This window comes from Galleria mellonella, unplaced genomic scaffold, assembly GCF_026898425.1.
Source record: "Galleria mellonella isolate WM207_F2 unplaced genomic scaffold, CSIRO_AGI_GalMel_v1 utg4535, whole genome shotgun sequence".
Taxonomy (NCBI): Eukaryota; Metazoa; Arthropoda; class Insecta; order Lepidoptera; family Pyralidae; genus Galleria; species Galleria mellonella.
This window is the reverse complement of record NW_026442101.1, coordinates 72511-88140: the sequence shown is the minus strand read 5'-3', so window position 1 is coordinate 88140 and position 15630 is coordinate 72511. Positions and strand designations below refer to the sequence as shown.

The 15630-nt window shown below is 37.9% G+C and overlaps 1 protein-coding gene across 1 annotated transcript; it reads right to left on the bottom strand.

Annotated features, from left to right (window-relative positions):
* Positions 1–1297: 1297 nt before the first annotated feature.
* LOC113512372 (equilibrative nucleoside transporter 3) lies at positions 1298–15390 on the bottom strand. The gene is made up of 7 exons (XM_052898600.1): positions 14953–15390; positions 14216–14370; positions 13448–13593; positions 11465–11896; positions 5802–5887; positions 5384–5580; positions 1298–3863 (listed from the first exon to the last, which is right to left on the bottom strand). Exons 1-7 carry the CDS (start codon positions 15178–15180, stop codon positions 3752–3754), a joined length of 1356 nt encoding a protein of 451 aa, XP_052754560.1. The 5' UTR covers positions 15181–15390; the 3' UTR covers positions 1298–3751.
* Positions 15391–15630: the final 240 nt, after the last annotated feature.

Below are 15630 nucleotides of genomic sequence, written 5' to 3'. Positions count from 1 at the left end.
TTGACGTACTTTATTCTATTTTCAACTTTATTGACGATTTATTGTATGACTGTAAAATAATTAATGTTATGTAGCTAATTGTATTGTATGCCCGATGTATGGGTCGGCTGTGTTTTCTTTTAAAACGTTAATAACACCTTACGAAAAAATATAATGTATAGCTCACATTAAATATTTATTCTTTTTTTTTTATACAACTTAGAATGACAAACAAGCTGACGGCGCACTTGATGGAAAGTGGTAACCGTCGCCTATAGACATGAGCAGTACCATGCACATAACAGAGTATACTGTTTCGCCCATGATACCTCCCATTCGTTGCCATTCCTGAGGACTCAGGTGTTATTCCTCTCTGTACCCAGTAAATTCACGCCATATCCCACCCTTCAAACCGAAACACAGCCATGCAAACACAACTGCTTCACGGTTGAAACACGAATGGGACAGAGGTCCCCAAGCAATCGACTTTTGTACAAAGTCTCCTTCTGGTATTCTATTCTATTCTACCAATTGCTACCATTGTGCCAAAAATACTTGCGTTCATGGACCATATTGTCCTTGTGTTCACTCGGGATGCTGTGGTCACATGTCATGCTTCAACAATATAAAATCGATAAGAATGGAATACCATGACCACTTTTACCGGCCGGTAATTTTTCAGCCGACTTCAAAAAGGAATTTCCCAATCCGGTTGTATTTTTTTATGTTTATTGGTCTAAATCGGTCAGTTGTAACCGATTTGGATTTTTTTTTTCTGGAAGGATATACTTACAGATTGGTCCCATACAAATTTTATCAACATTGCTTTAGTAGTTTAGTTTTAAAATCAGAATAACTGGTTTTGTCACAATTGATGTTAGTTTTGTTTGTGGAACACAATTTAATCATCACTACATAGTATAAAACAAAGTCGCTGTCGCTGTCTGTCCGTCCCTATGTATACTTAAATCTTTAAAACTACGCTACGGATTTTAAAGCGATTTTTAATAGATAGAGTGATGCAAGAGGAAGGTTTATATGTATAATACATGCATAATGTAGTAGAGAAACACTGATAAATTTAAAGGTTTCTAATGTGATGTGAAGTAATATGCACCCGTGCGAAGCCGGGGCGGGTCGCTAGTTAAAAATAAATACGTTCTGCAAAAAACAGACTCGCTCCCTTCGCCTCCTCCCCTCTTGAAATACATCTGTATCCATATAGAATACTTGTAGTCTCGCCTGGTATTTTGAAATTCAGTAAAGACAGTATGTCAGAAAGTTACATAGGCTTTGAATACGAAATGAAACATTGCAATAGTACATAAATGTATTTTATTAATGCGTAACTCAACAAAACTATTGGATTACATCAGGAGATGGGTGTGTACAATAAGTACAGACACACTTTGTGGTAAATTAAAATATATACTATTGTAAATGACAAACTAAACTAGCCACCTGGTGGAGCATGGTAACCATTGCTTATAGACATAAGCAGCGAACGTCACTGGACAGACGGGTGTAATGTGACGCCCGCTGCACTCAGTCGATTTTGTCTCCAGTAGGAATCGAAACATCGGATCTAAAGCGTTGTGTTCACCAGAGTAGGCTAATAAAATTGATGACCAATTATATGTTAAACAATGTGTAACCGAGTTATTATTTAAAATTCAATACTAGCTACCGACGCTAACTCGTCACACCAGTTTCTATTTTGTACACGATTCAAAAACTCCTTCATACAAATATCTATTGGATACGTTACTCTTAAAACTGATTAATAATGTAGCCACCTATGTTTAGTTCTGAATTTATTTTTGCAGCTTCTCTTACACTATTTACAATAAAATATTTATTCATTCTAATATATAATTAATAATTGCAAGAAACATCGACACCACTACTAAAAACATGGCGTTTCACTCGATTCCTATTGGGATAGGTACATTTGATAAATTACTTACGTACTAACAATACATGTAATATCACAAAAAGATACATATAAAGATCACGCGAGTTTCATTCATGTTAAAAATGTATCTCGTTGTTGTACATTATATACCTATATAAGTACAGTTGACAAAAATAATAAAGTAAAATGTCCTTAGCCGCCGTCGCACTCGTCCTTCTATCACGCGTAGCGAAGTTATAAAATATTTATATCATTACACGTCACGTGCTAAATGAACTAATTATATTGAACTAGGTTCTCGTTAAATTAATTCTTATTATATGCTAATAATACAACAAACAGTAAGTTTGTTAAATTCCCGCTATGTATGCATATAGGCATCAAGAATTAAGTCAAAGGATCAAATTTGTTTCTTTTTTTTTTCAAGGAAAGACAGAAACCAAGTGCATATGGCACCATTTTCTCTCATATTCATTGAATATGTTTTTTTATCAACTGTACTCGTATATAACTGTATGATATAGACATTTATCCGTGATCCCACGAAGCACGACACAGCAGCACAGCAGGCAAGAGCTCGGCAACGACTCTAAGAGTTCCCTGAACACGACATACACACATGTCACATCGAGACGGCGGCACGTGGCGTCCAATAATAAAATGATGCAGGCAGCACGCAGGCGCATTACACAACTATACACATCGTATCCTTACATTGCAAACGATGCGTAAATTTAATTGCAAAATGTCAAATGTAATAAAGTTCCCGCCACGTCGCACCGTCGGACATAAACTAGCTTACCATATATATATATATATATAATAATGATATATATATATATATATATATATATATATATATATAAACTTTGTTGGTATGTTCTATACAGATCTTTGTCAATAATTCGTTTATAATTAATCCAATACTAACAACTTAAAACATAATTATTAATTGGCCTATAATTAAACTAAACATAACATGGAATGTGTACAGCAGATAATAACAAAATGTTGAAACATTAAAAACAAACACAAACAAACTGGTAACTGTGGCTACGACATAAAAATATTTGTTGTTACAAATATGTAAAGCGATGCACGGTCAACGAGACACTACATTGCACACGCAGCTGCGTAACTATCGGACACTGGCGAAACTATAACAAGTATAACTATAGTATTACCGTAGCCGCATAAATATGGATCCTATGTTTTATCTTGCATCGCATATCTTGTATTTGTTGCGGTCAATATTATCATACGTCGAGAGGTTACACGCGGATGTGAATGTGACTTCTCACGGCGTCACTCACATGTGCACGGCACATCATTTTTGGAATATCTTTGGATTATTTAGCCACATTTTAATCACATATCACATATTTACATTTATTTGCTACATTTTTTTCGTGCAGGAGGAACTAATCGCAAATCTATAGTGACTTGTGAAGTTTTTCTCTATCTCTTCATGTCTACCGATTGGCATCGTTTGTTCCTTGTCATATGTTACTCCTATCAAACTATTTTACCAACTATTTCATCCTCGTCCTCTTTCTATTCAAAATGATATGTTGTGGCGTACACGGTTACACAGAGATGAGTGCTCGATTGGTGACCACACTAAAGTTATTTTTTTTTATATTATAATAACATGACTCTCGATCGTCGTGCTAATATTATTGGTCTACATATTTGAGCTGCATTCTATCTGCTGCATACAACATCTAGTGTGGCATTGTACAGACAGATCTACATTGAATTACATACTACAAAACATCAATTGAAGCGTTAGGTGAACCCCAGTGATATAATGTGTTGCACGTGAGTGTGTGTACATGTGTAGATGGCTGCTGCCGCCTACACGAGCCGCACCAGCAGCAGGCCGGCCGCGGCGCCGGCCGCCAGCCCGAGGCTGAGCGCGGCCGCCAGCAGCGACGACGCCTGTTCCCTCTCGTGCGCCGCCACCGCCCTGCCGGCACCGACACTACCTTACACCACTTCGCACAGCGAACGGACTCACCGTACACCTCACACACAGTTTACCAATGCGTACGAGTCCCATTGCTAGCATTTCACCGTGTCAGGTCGACCTCCACGTGCTTCCCCCTAGAAACCATCGTGCTGAATTCCAGGCGTATTCATCACGGTAGGCTAACTGACCTGCCTTTTCATTCTCACCTATCCTCACTCCCGCCAGCGTATGCCGATAACGCAGGCAAGGTTACCATTTCACCATTAAAAAAAAGCGAGTACAACCGTATTTAAGGGGTAAGTATTATTCGTTCATCACATAAAATAGTATTCAAATGTCGTTAACAAAAGTAAGTCGATTTGAAATGTCTAGTAGTGATCGTGTGATAGCGGCGCAGCTACAAGGCCACTACAATTACTACAATGATCAATAATCGAACGAGGATCGTGGTTACATCTTGCCCTATAACAAAAGGTTATCCATTTCGCTTCCAGTGTGAATATAAATTATGCTCGTGTTATAGTCCTTCTGTTTTTCCTTTAATAATTCAATGAAGCGCGTAAAGAAGGCATTTCTTATATTTGTACGTGACTGTGGCATATATCAAAGTATATATTTTAAAGTCAACAAGTTTTAAATTACAATTTGACTTCATATTCTATATGAATTTAACAATCACATCTATAGAACCAATCACTACTTCATTCTCAGTTTATTTCTGGATAAAAATGTATGGCGATAGAGTTGAAAGCACATTATAGTTTAAAATGTATTCAGTTTTGTACAGTTTATTTAAATTCTCGCTCAAACTAAAAATAACTGACGAGTTAATCTTTTATTAGTTTTGTTTATCACTATCTGAATTATGTGTGGAGTCAAGTCTCCACAACTAGAGATTGATACATGGGAGAAGTTAGAAGTATTGATGAAGCAAAAATTATATAATGACAAATGTCTTTAGCACTGCACCCTCGCAGTTTATTCCACAAGGGACTTAGCTTGAACATAAATAGATCTCTCACTCTACTTTCTATTTACTTCTAAAACAAAAATTGCTTGTTTTTTTTAAGTTGCTTTTTTTTTTGTTTTTCATTCTTTTATCTCTTTTTATGTATATATTATGTGTATGTTTGTGTTGTTATTTGTGTGCTGTAAGTCTTTTTTATACAACTTAGAATGGCAAACAAGCTGACGGCCCACCTGATGGAAAGTGGTAACCGTCGCCTATAGACATGAGCAGTAGCATGGACATAATAGAGTATACTGTTTCGCCCATGATACCCCCCATGCGTTGCCATTCCTGAGGACTCAGGTGTTATTCCTCTGTACCCAGTAAATTCACGCCATATCCCACCCTTCAAACCGAAACACAGTTATGCAAACACAACTGCTTCACGGTTGAAACACGAATGGGACAGAGGTACCCAAGCAATCGACTTTTGTACAAAGTCTCCCTCTGGTAAGTAATGCAAATAAATGATCTATCTATCTAAATATAACAGCAGGAGTAGACCGACCTGGTAGTATTGATCATGATGATGTTGGTGAGGTACCCGTTGGAGAACGCGAACAGGATCATGATAATGATGTACTCCCAGTCCCAGGGGAAGACGACGGGCAGGTGCCGCCGCGGCTGCGCGTTGCACAGCATCAGCATCGCCACGCCCGCCACCCTCACCACGCTCGCGCCCGCCACCACCCACTGGTTGGTGGGCTGCCACAACACGCACGCTCAATACGTATTGCTAATACGTAGATAAATTGGAGCCAACCATTCTACAGGATACTGTATAAAAGCAAATCCGAAACTTGTTCGAGTATAATAGATTTCTATTTTCAACTTGGCTTAGTTTTTTTTAAATAAAACAGATTAGCATTTGGAACACTATCTTTGATGAATAACTTGTTATCGTAGTATATTACTAGTCTGGTTACCTTTAAGAGGAAGCCGGCGACCAGCCGGCCGGAGTAGTCGCCGCAGTTGAAGATCAAATAGTTCACCACCGGCACGAAGTATATGTCTGGCAAAATACAAAAATACTTCATTATATTTCAATAAATAATCATGCGCTCTAAAAACAATTGGTAAAATGTCAAATTAACATAATACATGGGAATACGATTACACTTATTACGACCGCCTGTAATTACAATCAATACAAGAAATACAAGATACGTAATTACAACAAATATGTACAAGAATAGTTCTTAAGTAGTGACCGCGTACAAGTAAATGCAGTGTAGGTTTTTTTGATAGATGAAAATGGAATGGCAGCTCCACCTCCGCTAACGGGATACGCTGGCGGAGCACCAGTGAAGGGTGATAGATGAGAATGAAAACAGGCCAGTTAGCCCGTCATGATGAATTCATCAGGAATTAACCATGATAGTTTCTAGAGGAAACCGCGTAGAGGTCGACCTGGTCGGGCATATTGCTAGCAATGGGATTCTCAGTCTTCATTACTAACAATCCCTTTCCCCCCACGCAGTGTAGGTTGACCCCCCCTCCCACTAATAGTCATACAACCAGTTGATGCAGGTGGCTCAGGACCGCTCCTTATGGTAGTCTATGGAGGAGGCAGTCTATGGAGGAGGCAATCTATGGAGGATGTCCAGTAGGGGACAGATAGGAGAAAGGGATTGTTAGTAATGGGGTCAAATAGCCACGTTACTAGCAATATACCCTATCAGGTCGACCTCCACGTGGTTCCTTCTGGAAACCATCGTGACTAATTCTAGTTAAATTCGTCAGGATGGGCTAACTGACCTGCTTTCATCTTCATCAGCCATCTATCACTGGCGCCCCGCCAGCGTATACCGATAGCTCAGACGGGGTAATCATACCATTATCACCCATTAAAAAAAAAGTAGGGACGAATAATGATTGAAATGATGATGACGATGATGATGAAACTTTTTCATCACAATTCTATATTTCATTTTATTAAATATTCTTCATATTGTTCGTGTTTTAAGAAGAACGTAGTACTCGTATACGTCTTTGGCCGCAACAGAATATCAGTGCTTTGCTCTTTTGAGGGCGAAGCAATAAACTGAGTTGTGGCCATTTTGTATTGCTATGGCACACTCATAAACGAAAATTGTATTTGGCTTTGTGTATTTTTTTTTTTTATCATTTATGTTATCTCGCTTTTTTTTTGTGTATGTATGTTGTAATTTGTGTGCTGTAAGTAATGCAAATAAATTATCTATCTATTTATATATCGTCATAGTCGTAGAATACTGACGGATCTGACAAATATTACGTATAAGGATCCGTCCGATCCGATATTATGTTAATGTTACCATACATAATGATCACTACTTAAGATAAATAACTAATTACAATATTTATATTTCTAATGTGACCTTAGCGGCCAGCGGGCGTCGGAATAAATCACCAATAGTATACGATCGGCTGCTATAAATATCTCCGTAACGAAACTGTAACTTGTTGGTATTTATATAATGCACAGAAATATATGAGGTGTTTAAAAATAATCTGGAAACCGTTGCAGCGATTAGACAAAGACATTGATATATCCATGGACTCGCGCGCGAAAAAAAATCCTTGTTACATTTTATCCAAGAATTTTAATAAAGTTATGTACCATTGTATAAACGAGACGGATTTGCAATACTATTGACAGACAATAATTTGTCTACTACAATCGAATAATTGCAATAAGCAATCTTATAAGGTTTTTTTATGCAACTTAGAATGGCAAACAAGCTGACGACCCACCTAATGGAAAGTGGTAACCAACGCCTATAGACATGAACAGTACCATAGACATTACAGAGTGTACTATTTCGCCCACGATACCCTCCATGCGTTGCCATTCCTGAGGACTCAGGTGTTATTCCTCTGTACCCTGTAAATTCACCCTTCAAACCGAAACACAGCCATGCAAACACAACTGCTTCACGGTAGAGACACGAATAGGACGGAGGTGCCCAAGCAAACGACTTTTGTACAAAGTCTCCCTCTGGTAATTACTGTATTACTGTCGGGGATATGACATCAACCAGTCTTAAATCTTTCTGCACTGGGATGGGTCTCGTACTCTGGGTCTGTACTCGGATAGACATCGTAGCCTTACTGTCCATACACTTTAACACTTCGATATGCCTATGGTCGATCTGGTACAGCTGTCTGCGTTACAAGGTATCATCGGTATACTGTCGAGTGACTTTAGCTCTTTGGTCGTTATTGGCACTAGTATGCGGTGCTAACGACGTTGTGTACAGCTGTCCATTGAACTTCTCAATCTCGCTCAAAATCTGAGACATGGCGGAAATTATATCACCGGTGTCGGTTTTCAACTTTGTCAGTTGGCTTCGCCCAATAGCCAAATCTCTGGCGAACACTTTGGAGCCTTGGTTCCGCTCTATTGCCTGTTCAATGCATATAGTACTGAACTGGCGTATGTCATGCCGTATACACACGGAGATTTGCCTATTAAGCTGCCTAAATTTTGACGCAGACATTGAAGACTGGGACCATAATTCACGTAGTTTTCTCCTGAGATCTAAAGCCCTTTAGATCTGATCGCCCGATCAGACAATTTTTGAGTTCTATTTGAACGTTGGGGCTTGCGAAATTTAGCTTTTAGATTTAGCTGCTTGGACAGTTTCTACTAGTTTATCGTTTAAATCGTCCAGTTTCACAGTTCACCAGACACTGAAAGCGATTTGACAATTCAAGTTGAAATCTCTCGAGATTTTGGATAAAGGCATACGAAGATCGAAGCGTAGACTTTATCAGACGTAAACTTTTAATATTCAGGTTCAGTGTGCTTCTTAGCATTCGGTAACCACTTCAGGTTTTCAACCTGTTGATCACCGAGACATTATTAAACAAATGGCAATTAGTCGTCATGATGAAGTCTACCTCATTTTTTGTGTATTTGTCAGAATTCGGCCAGACCCTTTAGAGCCGCTTCTGGAAGTTCATCATAAAAAGTTCTCCTTTTTAAACGGTTTTATTTAGCTCGACCTGTACGGTATTTATTTATTTGGGTCAAAATTAGAAATTGGAATTTAAGCACCTTCCCGTTGTCAGATTGATCTGAAATTTGGTACACACATTTAATTTAGATGACAATACAATATAATAAAATCAATAACATTATAAATCTAAGATGGCCGCCGAAACAAAATGGCGGATTACATATTTTTCCTTAACCCCCGCAATATGGGTATCAAATGAAAGGGCTACACTAGTAAAACACGATGATTATGTCAAAATTTAAAATTCAAGATGGACGCCGTTCCAATATGGCGGACTAGGTACATATTTTTCCACAACCACCACAATATGGGTATCAAATAATAGGACTACACTGCAGAATACTGTCATTATGTCAAAATTTCAAATTCAAGATGGACGCTGTTACAAAATGGCGTATTAGGTGGGGGCATGATTAGTCGTATCGAGAACAGTTGCGTCTAAGATTGTGTGACGTTAGAGGGGCAGATAAAAAAAAAAAGGTAATTAGATACCTCGTTAGTAAGCGATAGTTATACCACCCAAGTTAAGGTAATAGGTTAAAACGTGCCGAGGACTGTATGGCATTAGGGTGGATAAAAATGTAATGTCGTAAGCGCTTCCCCCTCAAGATTGGGCGCATCTTGTTGTATATTAAGCCTTGCCCCTTTACTGGACTGCGGCGGGGGGGGGGGGGGGGTTGACCGTCAAAATGCCCCTTAATCGTGGGAACAACATGGTAACAATAAACAAAAAATACCAACAAATATAAATAAGACTGGAGGCTTACCATCAGTACTTGAAATATTTGTAGGTGCAAAAGTAATGTTGCGGTCCAACATTGACGTTACAAAAGAATTGGTAAATGACGCTATAGGCCACATTACAGAAATTGTTTGGCCTCAGTTCCGTCGAACCCAAATGTACGAAACAGATATATCATCAGTTTTAATTGACTTTGGCACAGACGGCATGCACGTTATTTACCCTAAAGCCATACAGTTTCCAGCAAAATTCAATTATGGTACGGCTGAAAAAAGGATGTTGCCCTTAGTTTTGTCATGGGCATTCACCGTCCATAAAATGCAGGGTAGCACCGTCGACCATGCAGTAGTATATTTGAGCTCAAAATGGTTTGAGGAAGGACAAGCATACGTGGCTCTAAGTCGAGTCAAGTCTCTGGAAGGGCTATGTATTGAGGAATTAGATTGTACTAAATTATCAGGTAAGAAACCATGTAATAATGATGCACTGAATGAATTGAATAGAATGAGGAATATTCGGTAAACAATTTCACTAAATACTAAAAACAAGAAAATAAAAATCGGTAAAAAAACTTTTAAGTTAAACGGTTTTATTTTATGTGCACTGAAAACAACAAAATAAATAAATAGTTACTTACCTATCAACCTACGTAGGTGATCTCGGTCATTAATATCTCTGATGGTAGTGGTTGTCATAACATGAACCATGTCAGCGGCCGAAAGGCAGTTCATGAGAGAACACTAACACCAGGGTTTGCTTGGTAGGTAAACTAAGCAGCCCACACTATAACAAGTAGGTATTTTGACCTTCTAGTTCAGAAATATTTTAGTACTAGGCAGAATAGCTTTTAGGCATATTAGACTAAAATGAAAACGTGGGGCCCCTCTGAAATCATACCTATAGCAGAGCATATCTTATACTTTGGTAGATCATGAGCTCGGCGTTCGCTGGTGAAGCCGTAACGGCTGGTTATTGATGGTCAAAACCTCCAGTTACGATTATAGTAAGTCGATTCAGCGGACCATGGACTCCGAAGCTATGAGGTTTCGGATGCGACCGGGATAAACCGCTAGGATGATGATGATGACGATTATAATAAGTCGATGCAATCCACACTTAGTATAGTAGAATGTAATACAGAAATAGTTAATGGGCCCCACGTTTTTATTTTAGTCTAATATGCCTAAAAGCTATTCTGCCTAGTACTAAAATATTTCTGAACTAGAAGGTCAAAATACCTACTTGTTATAGTGTGGGCTGCTTAGTTTACCTACCAAGCAAACCCTGGTGTTAGTGTTCTCTCATGAACTGCCTTTCGGCCGCTGACATGGTTCATGTTATGACAACCACTACCATCAGAGATATTAATGACCGAGATCACCTACGTAGGTTGATAGGTAAGTAACTATTTATTTATTTTGTTGTTTTCAGTGCACATAAAATAAAACCGTTTAACTTAAAAGTTTTTTTACCGATTTTTATTCATAAAGGCAGCCAACTGATGTTTCCTCGGATTTCGCTGCCCGATATCACAGTTATCTCATCGTCTTTCCAAATTTAGTGTTAAAGCCCCTTATCAATAATATGTATTGAGATTTAGAGGAACGTTAAACATTACCTGTACCTCATCATTGGAGTATGACATACTCGGTCGGTGCGTACACCTGTAACACCTTCAGCGAATACTTACTGGTAATACTGATCCTCTAGAATAGTTATATACTTACAAATATATTACTATACGCAATCATGTCGTTAAAGTGTCAAAGGAATCTTTCATCAGTGAAAATGAATATCAACTACTAGCTATGTAGGCAGAGCGGCGCAGGGCAGGAGTACTCACTGTTCCAGTCGGTGCCGGCGGTGGTGGGGTGCGACTCGACCAGCACGGTGACGGCCGGGTACACGGCCATGGTGACGGCGAACACGGTGAACATGGTGAGGGCGGGCAGCGCCACCTTGCGGGCGACGGCGGCGGGCGTGGCGGCGCGGTGGCGGTTGGGCGGCGCGGCGGCGCGGCGCGCGTGGCGGCGGAAGAAGGCGAGCCGCCGCAGCGCCGCGCCGGCCGCCAGCGCCGCCGCCAGCAGCGCGTCCGCCGCCGCGAAGTACGCCAGCGCGCTGCGCAGCGGCGACACGCGCAGCGCCAGCGCCACCACCTGCGCCGCCGCCGCCACCACGCCGCCCAGCGACTGCCCGCTCACCACCGCGCCCATGTACTCCTTCGAGAAGCGGCTCGCGATGCCGATCAGCCCGCCGATGAACACCGCGCTCGCCGCTGCCGACACCACCCACGCGTCACGATATACGCCCACTCGTGTCATATCCAAATATTTACTCGAGAATATTAGTAAAGCCCGCATCACTCGAGGTTTGTATTGTAACAAACTATTAATGAAAGTATTAAACAGTGTTAACGTGTCTATCCGTTACGCATTATGACACGTTTTTGTGCTACCGCGAACCACGGTCGTTTCGTGTTATATTACATGTGGATAGCAATTATCCGACAATGTGTACGTATCTACTCATTAACAATTCGTATCAGTTTACAATTTATGTTAAACGAATTAAAGTTCTTAAAAAAAGTTTAAAACTAAGTTTTCTTAACATGTGTTACCATATGTAGGACTACCTACAACAATGAACTATGACTCAGTAGACGCGATAACTATGTACGATTATACGATTCGTTTCTTTGTCTTCTCAAACATGCACATAACTATTGTTCAAAATAACACATTTTTTCTTTATTTAGATATTTAAACATATTAAAAACAATATGAACACGACTGTAATCAGAAATGAAGTATCCAAATTTGATAAGCCTTTGTCGACCAACACTACAAATGTGAGAGTCAGTTTGATTGTTTTGGAACCTTAACCACCCAACCAGTAGCCACCAAACCATTCATCATCAAGTTTGGTGCACACATACTATTGAAGAATAAATACTATATTTTACTGCAGTTAAATAGATTATGTTATGGGTGAACTCTTGTATGAAATAAATAATAAGACTGAATCTATACATATATATTAGTAAACTTAAAAAACTACAGTCATATTTTTACGAATAAATCTCATCTCAATTCAATTTAGTATAGTTAACAACCTTCCAACCTTGCGGTAGATTCAAAAAATGAAGTTCTAGTAAACAAGTTTATTTGAATAAAGATAATTTAAATAAATATGAACATTATCATTGTGATTTTAATACAAGTATCAAGTATAGACAACGATAACAAACTGGAAAGTAAAGATTGCGATAAGATAACAACTGAATTCTTGGTAACTATTTCTGTACCTAATTAAAAGATACAATAAATTATCATCTAGCCAAATTAAAATTATAACAGAAACGTTTATATCGGAGAAAAGTATTTATTCTTCTACAATATATGACTTTAGAGAGTACATATATAATGTTAATGTAACATGGACAACTTCTGGAATAACATTAAGATAAGAATATTGGATAACACTTAGAAAGATTCATAATGATGTCTTTGAATATAACAGATAGTAGGGCGGTAATGACTGATAATAATGTGCTCTTTATTACTATGTAAAGAATTCTACATAGTAATAAAAGAATTTTATCTAAATGTGTAATTTAAAAGTAACACCCTCCAAAAGCAAATAATGCATGATAGCACTTAATCAAATAACACAAATGCCTTTTTATTGTAGGTATTTGTCTTAATTTTATGCACTATTGTTTCAGTAAAAAAACAATGTAAATGTACAAAATATGTTCAGTAAGAAATTTATTTATTTATTTATTTATCAACTGTAAACTTACTAACACGAGCAAACAATTACTCACCTGTCATTATAACAACAGTCACAATAGTGACAATAAAGAACCCATTCTGCCAGTCATCTGTGTTGACCTGCACCAGCGCAGTGGTCACCAGGAATGACAGCATGATCACTATTAGCGATCCTTGCAGCCTACTCTTTATTGATACTCTGTAAACATTTCATGGTTGATACAATGACATTTCATTCTCAAAGAGGTTTTCTTTTAATAAATCATTCTCATTATTGAAAACATAGAACAAACACTCAAAAAAATAAAATTCAATTAAGAAATTTTCTTTTTCAGTTATAAATAAAGTCAAATCAATAATAATATTAATAGTCTGATATTGCCAAATGGTCCAAAAACTAGTTGAACAATCTTGAGAAAAACCAAGCCATCCTTTACCAGATTACCATCATACTTACTATTATTACCAGATGGAGACTTTGTACAAAAGTCGTTTGCTTGGGTACGTCTGTCCAATTTGTATTTATACTGTGAAGAAGTTGTATGTGCATAGCTGTATTTTGGTTTAATGGATGGAATATAGCAGTGAATTTATAGAGTACAGAGAAATAACATCTGAGTCCTCAGAAATGGCAATGTATAGGGAGGGTGGATATCATGGGCAAAACAATATACTCTGTTATGTCCATGGTATATATATGGCTCATGTCTATAGGCGACGGTTACCACTTTCCATCAGGTGGGCCGTCAGCTTGTTTGCCATTCTAAGTTGCATAAGAAAATCCTATTTTTACAATTTATATACAATGAAAATACACTTACAAATGTCCATAGAGTGAATTTAAGATTAAAAAGATCAAGTTGGGAACAGCTGTGGCCACGTTGAGGTATGAAGTGAACTCTGCTTGGAACTGTGTTTTCCTCACAACCATTGTGAGGTTGCTCGGATTCACATCTCGGAACTTGTACATCCAGTACTAAAACAACATTGTACATTGTTATTAACGGCTATACAATTGTGATACCCTAATACAACACACAGTACACATTAGATAGTATTCTGCAGCTGTCAGTCGACTCAAAGATATAAAACTTATTTCTATTTATTCTTATTACACATTCAATATTTTTACAACTAAGACACTTTTAGTACTTCCATATGTATAATGTATGCATGATATGCCAAAAAGGTAAAGGTAAAATTATACATGTTATATTATGTTCTGCAAGCATGCTGAAATATTCTAATAGGAGTACTGTCATAACACCAGAAATAATTTAAATTCAAGAAATCTTAATTTTAAGATTTTTTTAATATAATTTATTTATGATCCTACTACCAATTTCAGAATGTAATTTTTGCCGATAATAATGGCCAAGGAACTCAACTGTCGTTTTTCCAAATAAAACTTGAATTTGAAAGATCCTTACAATGTGATGTAGTACATTTTAGAACACAATTCTAAAAAATTACTGTCAGATATGACACCACCTAAATTATAAATGTATTTAAATTTGATCCGTGTAACCAGAGGATTCTAAATATTAACATCACTTACATCATTAGCAGTTATCAAAAAGTTCCAAGGTACGAGAGAAGTGACTCCAAATAAGTAAAATAATATGTACACAATCCAGTATCGGTCGCAGGGCTGTTCACTGCTGTCCAGCACCTTCGTACTACACGAGTCGGTGACAAGTTCTCTTTCTTCGGAGTCGTCCAAGATTTCTTCCTCATTTTCTATTGTTTCAATAATATCATTATTCACGGAAGCAGTAGGATCCATCGTTACAAGCTGTGGTCAATGGGTAGCCTTAATCAACAATAAAAATTTATATTAATAATTTATCACAATAACAACTAGTGAACTAATCACAATGTAACGCAAAAGTTCCGCCTTTTGTTTCCATGTCTCTTAAATATCGAAATCGGATTTTAATTTTATTCATATATCCATCAATGCTCACTTTACTATTACAAATATTGTCATATGATTGTCATTGTCAAGTTGACATCTATCAAGAGCATTAAACTGTCAAAAACAATTTGATGGAAACCCGAGATTTTTTATTATAAAGGTTTTGGCAGAGGACCAGTGATAAAAGACAGAATATATACACTTTACATAGCTGTGTAGGAAAGAGATATATATATGTAGGCGACGCACTACGATTTAGTTTATATTATTATTATTTGTACTTTTTTACACCTATTTTTGTATACCTATATAAATGTA

Coding starts and splice junctions, on each gene's coding strand:
- LOC113512372 (XM_052898600.1), bottom strand. CDS start 15,180: ATGGATCCTACTGCTTCCGTGAATAATGATATTATTGAAACAATAGAA. Junction 11,897..13,447: donor GACTGTTGTTATAATGACAG/GTGAGTAATTGT, acceptor TGGTGTCGGCAG/CGGCGAGCGCGGTGTTCATC. Junction 3,864..5,383: donor ATCATGATCAATACTACCAG/GTCGGTCTACTC, acceptor CGGTGCCGGCAG/GGCGGTGGCGGCGCACGAGA.